The 13,939-nt window shown below is 38.8% G+C and overlaps 1 protein-coding gene across 1 annotated transcript in view; it reads right to left on the minus strand.

Moving 5' to 3' along the window:
* hk2 (hexokinase 2) overlaps positions 1–9,930 on the minus strand; it is a 43,307-nt gene extending 33,377 nt beyond the window's left edge. Inside the window, exons 1-3 of the mRNA XM_085424791.1 lie at positions 9,645–9,930; positions 4,320–4,482; positions 2,851–2,999 (exon numbers count right to left, since the gene is read on the minus strand). Of these exons, the coding sequence (XP_085280917.1) occupies positions 2,851–2,999; positions 4,320–4,482; positions 9,645–9,707 (375 nt within the window). The 5' untranslated portion in view covers positions 9,708–9,930. The remainder of the gene's footprint in view (positions 1–2,850; positions 3,000–4,319; positions 4,483–9,644) is intronic.
* Positions 9,931–13,939: the final 4,009 nt, after the last annotated feature.

A 13,939-nucleotide genomic window follows, 5' to 3' on the forward strand; every position in this document is an offset into this window, starting at 1 on the left:
CACTCTAAAACAAACAAAGGATAATTATACATGCCTAACTGTTATTGCAATATTATTAAAATTTATAAACCAAGCATTTGATCTCTTTCATGCACTGAGTTCAGTTCAACAGTCTTAAAAGAGCGACACTGAGGTTGTTAATTAGTGTGTTGTTTTGGTTTTCATGTTGAGCTACATCAGTGGTTCCCAAACTTTTTTGCTAGGCACCCCTTTGTTTTACAAGAAAAAATGGCTTTGGCTTAGAATGAAGTTGGTTTGGAAACATATTCAGCTATGCTTGATCTCCTGCTTTGCGTTTGTGTAGGCGCCCCGTGCTAGCAGTGTCCAAGCGTTGTTTTTGTTTTTTTCTGCTGTGGCAAATGGGTGCAAGCCTTTGACCACAAACTTACTGCTCGGTGACATTCGTCTATCCTGGCCTGAAAGGAGACGCTACCGGTAGACTGCAGTGAGAACTGCCAGCATCTGAGCCAGCCAGACTCTGTCTGTCTCTCTCATCATGGTCACCTAAATGCACAGTAATGGCAGGTTTTGTAATAAGGCAGATCGCGCTAACATAATATGCACTGTTAGTTGATTATTTACCTGCCGCATTAACGGGAGAGGACGTGCAAACGTTACCGCTGCTGTTGGGTTGAGATTCACGAGTCGAGCGGAATTAAAAACACGACATTCATTTAAGGTCATCGCGTGTTTTGTGAGCAAATGCTTTTGCATATTCGTAGTGTTTCCTCCCTTAAATGAAATATCTACTTTGCAAGTATTGCAAGTTGCCCTGTTGTCAGCCGTTCTCGTAAAGTATAATCAAACTTTTGAGCGTTAGGCGCCGCGTTTCCTGCCAGTTAAATGACGCTCCGCAACGTGGTGACGTCATCCGGGGCGACTGGAATCGATAAGGGAATCATTTGCAAAAATGGCAAACAATTCCAAGGAATTGAAACAGTGGGAACCAGTTCTCAACAAGAACCAGTTTTCAATACCCATCCCTAGTGGTGATATACAGTGGGGCAAAAAAGTATTTAGTCATTTTAAGTGGGGGAACTTGCAAAAGTATTCGGCCCCCTTGAACATTCCCACATTTTGTCACATTACTGTACTGTAACAAAAAATAATTTCCCCCAGGGATCAATAAAGTATTCTGATTCTGATTCTGATTACAGCCACAAACATGAATTAATCTTATTGGAATTCCACGTGAAAGACCAACACAAAGTGGTGTACACGTGAGAAGTGGAACGAAAATCATACATTATTCCAAACATTTTTTACAAATAAATAACTGCAAAGTGGGGTGTGCGTAATTATTCAGCCCCCTGAGTCAATACTTTGTAGAACCACCTTTTGCTGCAATTACAGCTGCCAGTCTTTTATGTCTCTACCAGCTTTGCACATCTAGAGACTGAAATTCTTGCCCATTCTTCTTTGCAAACAGCTCCAGCTCAGTCAGATTAGATGGACAGCGTTTGTGAACAGCAGTTTTCAGATCTTGCCACAGATTCTCGATTGGATTTAGATCTGGACTTTGACTGGGCCATTCTAACACATGGATATGTTTTGTTTTAAACCGTTCCATTGTTGCCCTGGCTTTATGTTTAGTGTCGTTGTAAAAAATGTTTGGAATCATGTATGATTTTCGTTCCACTTCTCACGTGTGCACTACTTTGTGTTGGTCTGTCACGTGGAATTCCAATAAGATTAATTCATGTTTGTGGCTGTAATGTGACAAAATGTGGGAAAGTTCAAGGGGGCCGAATACTTTTGCAAGCCACTGTAACTGATCATCAGCAAGTGTGAGCCTGTCTATAAAAGCAGAGGTTTTCAGTAGCTTGCTGTCCATTAGTTTGGGAAGGGTTGGAAGGGCATTTCCAAACAATGTGAACTCCTTTTTCTTTCTACAGTGAAAAAGATTATTCACATGGGAAAAACATTCAAGGCAGCTGCCACGCTTCCCAGGGAACATCATAGTAAATTTAATGCTCAGACAAAACACAAAACATTTTAGAATCTACAGACCTCAGGTGAGCATGTTCAATGTTAAAGGTCATGACAGCACTATTCGAAAAAGACTGAACAAATATGGCTTGCTTGGAAAGGTTGCCAGGAGAAACATCTCTCTGAAAAGAACATGTGAGCAAACATTAATTTGGCAGAGTTGCAAAGTCAAGGCCATTGCATCAACCATGAACTCCTCTGTATCCAAAAGTTTTCTAAAGTCAACTATAAGGTCATCTGTTAACTACTAGAGCTTGGTCACGGTTGGGTTCTGCAACAGAACAGTGATCCCAAAAACAGTAGCATGTCTACAAGAGAACAGCTGAAAGAGAAAAGAATCAAGGTGTCCCAGTCAAAGTCCAGTCCTCAACCTTAAGAGAGCGGTTAAGAAATGAACGCCTGCAAAGAGTGGGCCTAAATTCCTCCACAATAATTTGAGAGACTGAAAAGTATTATTTTAAGTTATTAATTGGTGGTCCTATAAGTTACTGAATGATGCAGAGTGTGTAGTTTTGCACATGCTGCTTCTGCATTTTGGCTTTGAGCATAAATAATGACACAGTATAAAATCTCATGTGTAATTGTTCATCTGAGGTTGTATTTACCTCATTCTAGCACACTGTAGGGATCAGAGTTTATTTCATTAGAACTAAAAGACAGTCTTTTCTTTTTGCCTGTATAGATGTACTTCAAATAAACTAATGATAATTTAATTGTCATTTTTGGGTTGATGAGGCCAATTTCTCCTGTCAATGTGCGTGCTTCGTTCTTCGTACATGGCTCGTAAACCTCAGCGATAGCAAAGCACACGGTAAAAGAAAAAACATAAATTAGCCTTCCATAATGTGGAACGCGTCTTACCTCAGACCCGCTGCCTCTCATGATGTGTTCAGGAATGTCGTAAATCTGACTTTCCATCTCCACTTTTTGCTCGCCATTACCCATGACTTTGACCAGAAGCACTCGGAAGTTTGATCCACCAAGGTCGAGGGCCAGGAATTGTCCTTGTTCTTTTCAACAAAAGAATAAACCCAGAGTTACATACAGCACAACACTCACAATATTATATTTATTTTATATATATATATATATATATATATATATATATATATATATACACACACATACATATTCTATACACACACACACACAGGTGGCTGCCAGTGTTACTCCTCACTCCTCACCCTTGTAGTAGATACTCTCATGGTAAAGAGGATATATAGGATAAATTTGAACATGTTATGTGTGAATGAATTATCTAAATAGTTTTTGGTTTGAGATGAGAACATCTTGCCTCAAGACAAAATCCACTTTTTTCAAGGAACACATTTTCACTGGACACGTCATTTACACCAACTCTTTACAGTCTCATATGAACAGTAGAGCAGGGCGATATGACCAAAAGTATTTATCACGATATACATTTGAAAATTTGCGATAACGATATAACTGACGATATAATTGACACTAGACAAAACACTTTACAACTCCACAACTTTATTAGTGCAAAAAAAACCCATCAATGTATTTTCACTTAAACAAGCAGCTGTTTTTTATGTGCATTAAAGTTATATAAAAATTTAACAGTGCAAATTTCTTGCTGACAGTTTAACCAAAAGGCATTTCCAGTGGAAACTGGCCGACATATCCTCAGCATAACCATGTATAATATCCACAAAACTTAAAAAGAGGTTATACACAAAATACGGTAATATTATGTTGAAGCACAGTACGCATCACTCCGCGAGGCTCCTGCCTACGATAGCCGTAATGCTCCAACAACCCATCAAGCGGTGCGGCTTCATAGCTTAGCAAAGTCGCACTAAAACATTTGACAGATTTTCGAGCGCCGTGTACATAAAATAGTTTCGAGGTCAGTAGACACAACCAGAATTCATACATAAGGCACACGGGATTATAAGGGGCTCTGTTGATTTTCAGAAAAATCAAAGGATTGATTTTAAGTGTGCCGTATTTTCAAAAAAACACGGTAATAACGACGGCCCGCTAGCATGCACTACCGAAAATAGTGCTTTGTTGTGTATTTGACGGACGAAAGCTAAACCAGTTCCACACCACTGAAGTTGCAGCATTTTCACAAACCAATTCTGGTTCATCCGTTTCATTCAACGATCCACTTTTGCCTTCTCATTCTGTGTCGCCGCCATGTGCGTATGTAAACAAAGGCACTGCGCATGCGCGTTTTACCCATATTCTATCCCGATATTTCATTTTCCTCTCGTTGCCCAAAATTACACCGGTATTACCGTGAATGGTATGATATAGCCCAGCCTTAATGAACATTATCCTGTACGTGAAACGGGTATTACCTGTTCCGTCAGGAGTGGAGCGCACAAATGTGGGCAGCATCTTGACAGCAGCGGTGGGGTTGGTGTCTCTACACAGGCCTTTGTCCATCTCTCGACGAAATCGTAGTGACACGTCCATCAAAGTCTTATCTGACAGCTGGAGGTTGTGAAGGTATTTGTCCACCTAGATAAATAAATAAGTAATTAATTAACAAAGTTAGTATTTCCTAAGTACTAGATTAGTCTGCATCAGAAAATATAACATGCATTACAGTCTTCCTTGGCAGGGTTCAAAAGGATAATTGCTTAATAGCATGTAGCTTCCTTTCAAGTGTTGAAAAAAAAACCAAAAAAAAAACCCAAAAAAAACCACACAAACTCAAATAGAAACACAGAGTAAACAGCATCATCATGTTAAAGTTAAAAATAAATGCCAAATGACTTCTTCTAGTTTCCCCAACTGGTAACTGAAGACGTTGACATTGTGTAGCTTGATATTTAAAACTCCCAACACAAGGTGTGCTCCAGCTGCTTCAATACGTGACTGTTAGACTCTTTGTTCTTCACTTCTATACATTTTGTATAGAAGATGTTACTTTTTGCACCAAACTTGTGTCCATACTGTGGTATCCTACACCTGAGGGCATGGAAGTGAGCCAGACCAGTGAAAGGCCCCTTCTGTCAGTGTGTAGTTTAACTTTACACTCACTTAATCCATGAGATGGGAAAATATAAGAAAAAGAAGTGTAATTTCAACATGTCTCAGTTTCTCTACGTGATTAAGTACTGCTGCTGCATTAAATGAAAGAAATCTGTCACCAGAACTAATACTGGGCTTAAAGTGGAAGAAATTTGCCCACACTGTCCTGTAGTTATAATGCAGAATGTTTTTGTTAATTCACATAAAATGTCCTGTTGTATTCATTTATTTTACTGTGGACATATTAAAAAAAAAAGACTTCTAAAAGAACTGGAACTTTCCTGTCATTTAACAGTTTCTACTATTACTTTATTACTTCCGTGTAGCATGAATGTCCACGGGGGAGGTCTTTATGGGTGGGACAAACAGTGAAAATTATGAGAACAGCTAAAAGTCCAAAATCCTTCAAATTTTCCAAAACCATCTAGTGGGCCGCACTGGAGTCTTTACCAGGCCAATTCTGCCCCCCAGGTCTTATGTTTGACACCCCGCCTAAGACGTCCCAACAAAGAAAGAAATTAAAATTATTCTGAAAATCCTTACAAGATTTTGTAGGCAAACTTAACAGTCTGGAGCAAGGCTAAAGCAAGAAGGTAACAAAAAATTTCACGTATTGTTCAAGATTTGAGAGAAAAAACAGCTATAACAGAAATTAATGAAAATAAGCCCATTTCAACAACTCAACTCTGGTACTAGGTCACCGTGGTCCTCGGGTTGGACCGTGTATCTAGGGAACACAATGGATTGAATGTTGTAGTCCTTGTACATCAGTACTATGAAAGTGGAAATTACACTTTCTGAAAGGAAGAGACTAAGATTCGGCAGGAAAATAGGCTGATACCACACACAGACACACACACACACACACAGTGATATTACATAAGTACATAGTACATAAAAATACACCTGCAGATTCTTCACATGGCTTATATAACGCGTCTCTGTTCCAGTGAGTTAAAAGAGCAAATTTCTCAATGAATATGGCATTTTCTCTTATTAATAAAGTATAATGCATGTACTGCATGTAACCCAGATCTCTCCAATACCTAATTTAAAAAAAAAAAAAAAAAAAGGACACTTTTGTTAAAAATAGATTTTCTTTTTTCAGTGCGAGGGTCTTTCTCAGTATTATCCATCTCCTCTCGGACTCTTCAGGCCCACAGGTATTAGTTTTGCTGGAGCGTGGAAACAGCTTTTGATAGAGTAAAATGGAGATATTTATTCTATACTTTGAAGGGATTTGACAAGGGGCGAAACATTATCCAAAGCTCCAGTCTCTATTCCAACCTGTTCAGCGTTGGTAGAGGCAGAGGTACCCTCTTTGACCGCTTATTTGCAATTGCTATTGAGAGTATTTCATTAGCCTTTCACTAACCTTAACTCTCTTTATTGACCTCAAGAGAGGATCAATAGCAGGTGTAATTCAGAGCTTTCCCATGTCTGGGGTGTTGCCTCAGGAAGGGCAGCTGGTGCAAAAATCTGCCAGATCAAATACGTGGAGCTGCCTGCTGTGGCGACCCCTTGTGAATGAGGGAGCTGTATGAACTGTTGACACTGACTGGATTAGGACCCAGGAGGAGCGCTATCATCTTGATAGATGCAAGAATCTTTATCTTATCAACCATTTTCTCTGTCAACTTTAATTTTCTCTCCAACTGCTACACCACAGGAAGACTACACTATTAGAATAATAAAATCAACGCTTCTTTAAACTCCTCAATACGCGCAAATTATCTTGAAAATTGTCTTTACTTACTTTGAAAGTGAAAAAAGGCATATGTGTTAGGTTAACCAGTGATTCTAAACTGGCAGTAGGGATGAATGTGAGCGTGAATGGCTGTTTATGGCGCCCTGCAGCAGCAACTTGCTCATTGGGAGTCCTGCTATCCTACTACCTCCCCTTTGACAGCTGGGCCGGGCTACAGCAGCATTTAACCTCTTGTAGACAGCGCTTCCTATCCTTCTCAAGAGGAGAGCTACACATCTCATACGAGTCACGAGCTATCAGGACTCATTATCTGCTCCTAGAACAGTTCTGAACCATGATCGTGACTGTCCCGTCCTCCACAATATAACTGTATGTGTTCTTCACAGGCGCCTTGTACCGTTTTCTTTTGTGGAAAGTGACAGACTATGCTAAGCTTATGCTTCAGAAGAAAAAACAAACAAACAAACAAACAAACAAAAAAAAAAAACCACACTGTACAGTATGTTACCAAAGCCTGAAATTACACACACACACACACACACACACACACACACACACACACACACACACACACACACACACACACACACACACACACACACACACACACACACACACACACACACACACACACACACACACACACACACACACACACCAGCTGGACACTATAGGGGGCTACTACAAAGCTTTATTGTAAGTTTCTTGCTATAATTTCTAAAAGCAGGTTTTTACTTTGTTATTAAGGGATTATTAAGTCTAAAGGAATGGGAATTTATACTTCATTCATTCATTTAAAATTTAATTTAGAAAGAGAAGAGGTCTGATTCTTTAAATATTCCCCTCAGCAGGAGTATCTGACAGACCAATTCACGTTTTGTAATTATAAGCTGAGTGTGAGTAAACAGCCTCACAGCAAGAGAAGCTGTTAAAGGTTTCGTAGATGAATGGTAGCGTCAATGAACAAGCAAAATCATCAATTCATACAATTCCCCGTTTAAATGACAGCAATGACTGGAGTGCAACAATAGGAGAAAAAAGCAAAACAACAGAACAAAAGGCCAAATGAGTTCCATTCAGCCATTAATCAAAAAGAATCAGCTCAAAAGGTCCAAGGGCAATACTGCTGTAATTTCGTTTTGGCTATTTTGACAAATTGCATAAGATTACCACCAGAAACACTGAATAAGAAGTCAAACCGTAGGTAATGAAATGAAAAAGCAATGAAAAGATTGTTCAAAATGGAATACAAAAGGAATTACACTGTCTGAAATGGCAGTAAATTCAAGTTTTATTACACTATTATTTAATAGTAATTATCAGGCATGTGCATTTTCACCCATACAGTTTAACTTGCTTACATAAGCTGATCACTAAGCACCCATCTTTCGCATACAGTCTCGTAGGCAATGTACAGATTATATCTATTAGTATGCAAGGGCTAGCCTAGAAAGAAGGCTCTATCATGTAAATGTTACAGTCCTGTGACTTGCAGGCTTTTCATTTGAAGCAGTCACAGGAAGTGTTTGTACTAGGGTTGCTAATCATCCCTGTGTTTTCACGAATGATGACGTGTGTTTTAACTGTGAGCCTCTGGGCATCGTGAAAAGGACAAGTTGTGCAGAAGACTGTAGCTATCTGCCTGATCTCAGTCAAGACAGATTTTCCCATCTCTACCGTGTTAACAGCATAACACAGTCCCTTCACCAAAGCATGTCACTAACTTATCAAACAGAACGTGTTCGAATTAAGGGGCTGGCCTTGAAGCCTGTGTCAATAATGATAAAAACAAAAATTCCTGCAATGAATTTTCTTTTACAAATTTAAATATTTTTGAAAATATTATGTATAATGACAATATAATAATACTGTAAACTTGTATTGTATGGTGTCATGTCATTAAGTAACCTGTCCCAAGCCTGAATAAATAGAAGGGTTGCATCAGGAAGGGTCGCAGCATAAAAACTGCACCAAATCAAACTTCTGCACACATCCGCTGTGACAATCCCTTGGGAAAGCTGTAAATACCACGTCATTAAGTAACCTTCCTATTGTGGATGATTTTATTTTCCCATTAATCCATTTTCTTACACTTATCCAAATCAGGTTTGCAGGGGGCTGGAGCCAAGCCGAGGTATCTGAAGAGAACCCACACACACATGCAGAATCCAAGCAACAAGGCTCCAGTCAGATGGGGGACTCAGACCCAGGGTGTTCTTGCTGTGGTGCAACAGTGCTAATCGCTTTTCCACTGTGTCACCCTGGGTTTGTTTTATTGTTATTAAGTGTTTTCTTTTGTTTTGGGCACACTGCAAATTTCTTAAATAAAATCTGGAGCTTTCTGCAGCAATGATGGCTTTTTCCTGTTATAAATGAACCATCAAGAACATAAAATTCAAGTCGTAGCAGTTAAAACCCAGGTTTATTGATGATATGGGACGGTGCTATAAGTATATCCCCACTGAGCTTAATGGGACACAAATGACAGGAACTACTAAAGTTTTTAACATTACTGTGCTTTTACTTCCCTGAACAAGTTTTCCACACTTTACCGTTTCTTCCAAGAAAAGGGCGTTAATGATTTCCCCATACAGAGAGTAAGAAAGGGACACACACACACACTGCATTGACGAAACCTGATATGACATTACCTTCTCTATAGAGTGCGTAATAAGCTTTATTGAATCCTGTTACCCAATGCATTGCTCATACTTCCTCTAGTGTGAGCAATGAAGTGGGGTTAATTAAGTTAACGGCAGATTTTTTGGCCAAAGAGGAAGAAGTAATAACACGCAAACAATACATGCTAACAGCCTAGCGACCTGTTTGACCCCGGTTTCACGTCCTCCCTGAGACGTATCAAGTTCAAATGTCACGTCACCATACTGGAGATAGCTACCAAAACATAACTAGCGGAGTGTTGAACGCCAGTACTCACTTTATCTGCTTGGTCATCGTGGAGTTCCGTGCTGTAATTAGCCAGAGGGTTCGAGGTTGACATCTTTAGTCAGGGATGTGTGGCGAATTTACGTCCTTCCCGTCCTCCTACTCTACAGACTTACAGAGAAATTAAATACAAACACAGCCCCCTTAAATAACAAACACACAACAGTGCTAACTTGTCTTAAATTCGTAAGTTAAACTCGTCTTTAAAAACAGAGTTGTGCAAAAAAAAAAAAGTCTAGTGAAACTTCCAGCTTCCTGGACCTGGTAGTGTGGTGACGTCAGAGAGAAAGAAGGGCGCCGATTGGCTGCAGAGATGTCGCGGTGATATCACTTTTCTCCAAAAAATTACAGAACAACAGTGCTGAGGTACTACAAAATTTGGTATCGAAGTGATACAAAGTGAATACAGGGCCAGTATTAAAGATACCAATATCAATACTGATACTGTTACTTTTAAGACAGCCGATATTGGGTAGGGCAGTGTGTTATGATGAATCATCATCAGTTTCCAAATTCATAACAGAATTTAATGACCGCTAAATCACTACGATTTTTTACTTTCCACAATACTTAACACAACAAAGGACACCATTCAGCCTTTCATGTGTTTTGAAACTTGAATTTAAACGTTGTTTAAATGTGCTATAGGCTATAGATATAATACATGTGACAGTCAACACAAAAAGGTTTTTTCAAAAAGGACATTTTTTATGGTGCATGTTTGAGGAGGAGGATTTTTTTCATTTGCATAAAATAATGCAATAAACACAATTCAGTGAGCTACACACTGAACTTAGAGCAGGGGTGTCCAACTCCAGGCCTCAAGGGCCAGTGTAATGCAGGTTTTAGGTGTGTCCTTGATCCAACACAACTTCTTTAAATGGCTAAATTACCTCTTCAATATGTCTTGAAGTTCTCCTGAGGCCTGGTAATGAACTAATCATTTGATTTAGGTGAGCTGACCCAGGGTGATATCTAAAACCTGCAGGACACTGGGCCTTGAGGCCTGGAGTTGGACACCTCTGACTTAGAGGATAGAGACAACATATCAATCCTAGTATTAATCTGTTACCAAAACCAGCGTTTTAATCGATGCTATCAATATTTGGATTCATCCGCCTATTTCTACAGTACAGAGATGTTTCAGATATGAACCAAACAATAGGAACGCAATTTCTCAGCCATTTGTTGATACTTTGCAGATTGTGATTTTTATACAAGGTACAATAGTGTATAAAAACTTCAGGCAGGTTCCAAATTTTATCCAATACCTCAATAATAAACAACTCAAACAAGGAAATAAACAAAAGGAAATAAACAAAAGGAAGGAAATTAAAAAAAAAAAGAAACAAATGAAACAAAACAAAAAAAACACACATTTTCAAAGATGCTTGGAACATCCTGGCACTTATAATCCAAATTTCTCTCATTAAACGACTTGTAAACAGTATTGGTGTATGTATGCCCACACTTGATAGCATCGAAGGCCCCCTCTTCTGAGTGATCCTTGCATCACGTGAACATCTATTTATAGAATGATTTCGAAAGTTATGTTTGGTCACGGCGGTATGTGACCAGAGGGATTTGATTGAAGGGCATAGATCAAATGGAAAGACGTGTGGGCAGGTACTGTTATAAGCAGAAATAATATGTTGCTTTTCACATTCTTTTGTTCTGAAACTGCTCAGACAAAAACTCAGTAAGTCTGGTTCCTATATTTAAACAATGTTACCACTAGCAACAATAACAAAATATATGATAAGATCAAAACTTCCAAGAGTATATCTGAAGGGAAGAAGTTCCTGTGGTCTCCATTAAAATGATGGAACAATATCTTACACAGAACTATCACCATGCAAATCTAACTCACATTAACCCAGTTCGAAACTTCATAACACATCTTTTTTTCACTTACTCAGTGCAGATCAGCACCAAAAACTATTTCACATATAAATCTTCTTCGCACATGACCACACATGCACAGACAGACACACACATCCACATATGTGCAATACCACTAAGTGTAATTTTCCAACAAAACATAGTATGTACATTTTATTTTACATAGTATGTTATTCTTTTTATCTTATTCTATTCCACTGTTTTCCTTAATTTTTAGTGCTTGTAACTTCGCACTGTCCACCCAACAAATTTCCCACGTGTGGGGCTAATAAATGCTTAAAAATTCAGACCTTCCTTACACAAGTGGCACTCATTCAATCCTACACAAAGAAAGCAACAAATGTAAGTGCAGTAAAAGCAGTAAGTAACCACCACATGCCCTATATAGTTTATAAAAAGCAATGTACACAGATGTTTCAGTACAACACAGGGCAACCTGATTATGCTGAAGTAGCAAAAAATAATTTCCCCCAGGGATCAATAAAGTATTCTGATTCTGATTCTGATTCTGATTTATCCTGCATGCCTCATTATCATTCAATGAAGAAGAACATCTGGAAGTACTGTCCTTTGTTTTGCTCTTGTCTTCCTCCTCCTCTTCCTCCTCTGCACCTTAGATTGTTCGCAAACAACCATCCGTCTTCCATCACCACATTAGCAACACTTGTTGAGTTTTTGCCTACAAGTGAATTGTTGTGAAAATACATTTGAGAGTGTTTGAAGCAGTTTTGCATCAGGAGCATATATACTGTTTTAGTGTTTACTTACATAACTTGGTCAGCTTTCGGAGCTTTGTTGCTAAAGAACTAACTCTGGCTCTCTATACCATGCGCTCAGTGTCCTAAGACAACTTTATGAATCTCATTATTCTGGGAAAAACTTTTCTCGATTTCATCTCATTAAAACAGATTTTGTATCATGAAACACTTTTGATGCACCGCAGATGGCAAAAGTAAACATTACCACAGCACAGATGTTATATCTTAGACCCAACAACTCAGAGTAGTTAATGAATCTCACAGTAGTTACATTTTATTGACCTCCATCTCCGTGATATGTGAGTTTTATTGTTGAATCGAGGATTTTAGTGTCAGATGTTTGCTGCCTTTATAATGCCGTGTAGTATATTTTATCACGAATTTGCTGTGGTGTGACTTTTTGTTTAAAATTCACCTTTCTGCAAATTAACTGGTGTACGAAGGAATTCAATTTTCTGTGTGTTGCCAAATACAAGATAGTTTTTCCACAGAAACAGTTGTACCAGTGAAACAAGATGTTCAAGTCGTTCGGCAAACAACTCTGTTGTTTATTTCAAAAAATGATATTCCTAGAAGTGATTGATGGTTTCCAAACATTTCCTGAAACAATGGGTGTGTGCGGAGATCAGCTTAGGTAAAATGAAAATCTGTAATGCGCCAGGCAGCTACTGTTGTGTAAGGAGGCGTGTTGCGTCATGCGTCAAGTTATGTGAATACTCAGTAACCTCCCCTTTAAGGAACACCGTCGGTTTGTATGCGTTGGCTCTCGCTGCTCATTACGGGAATGGGAGGGATACGTACGAGACAGCAGTTATCTCTCTGCCTGAGAGACTAGTGTGAACGTCTGATGTGTTCCAAAATTTACATTTTTAGTTTAAACTATGAAATTAAATTGCAAAGCGTTACATTGAAAGTAGAAAATACATCATACGTTTTCATTATGCAAACTGTTTTACAAATGGTGAGGCTAATGTGGATGGGAAATGTGGCACTGATTTGAGACTGCGTTAAGAGTGGTGACAATGAAGTCTCATTCACCCATTAACACACACACACACACACATTCATATAGTGATTTTATCTATACCCAAACACTTTTTAAATAACAGTCAACACACACAAATGTATGTGCCAGGAGCAACCCAGAGTTTATTATCTTGTCCAAGGTCACTTCAAGGGTCACTCTACCACCTGAACCACAGCCTCCACAGATAACTTTTACTTCAGAATAAGAAATATTTGTGTGATTGACTAAGACTGAATTTTTCCTGTTTTGTTGGTCTGAACACAAATGTCATCCACTTGAAATTTGTCACGTAGTGCTGTCTGGAGTTGGCATGGTAGAAACCTGAAGAGCCAAATGCCACATAAAGACATAACTCACAGCATGACCCCTGATCGATATCCCCACATGCCTCTACAAACAATTTGCAGATTGTTTTTTAAATTTTCTTCAAAATCCTAAACACATTCTCACAGACCAACATGATACACCTGTGATTCATAATAATAATAATGAATGGAGGCTTAAGCGTAACAATTACAATGATATTTCCTAAACGGGACAACTGGCAATTGGTCACGCTCGTTGCTATTGCTTTAATTTAACCAATATAAGTCAATTATG

Source organism: Rhamphochromis longiceps, linkage group LG12, assembly GCF_057381845.1.
Source record: "Rhamphochromis longiceps isolate RC_006_pf linkage group LG12, R_longiceps_female_GT1.1, whole genome shotgun sequence".
Lineage (NCBI taxonomy): Eukaryota > Metazoa > Chordata > Actinopteri > Cichliformes > Cichlidae > Rhamphochromis > Rhamphochromis longiceps.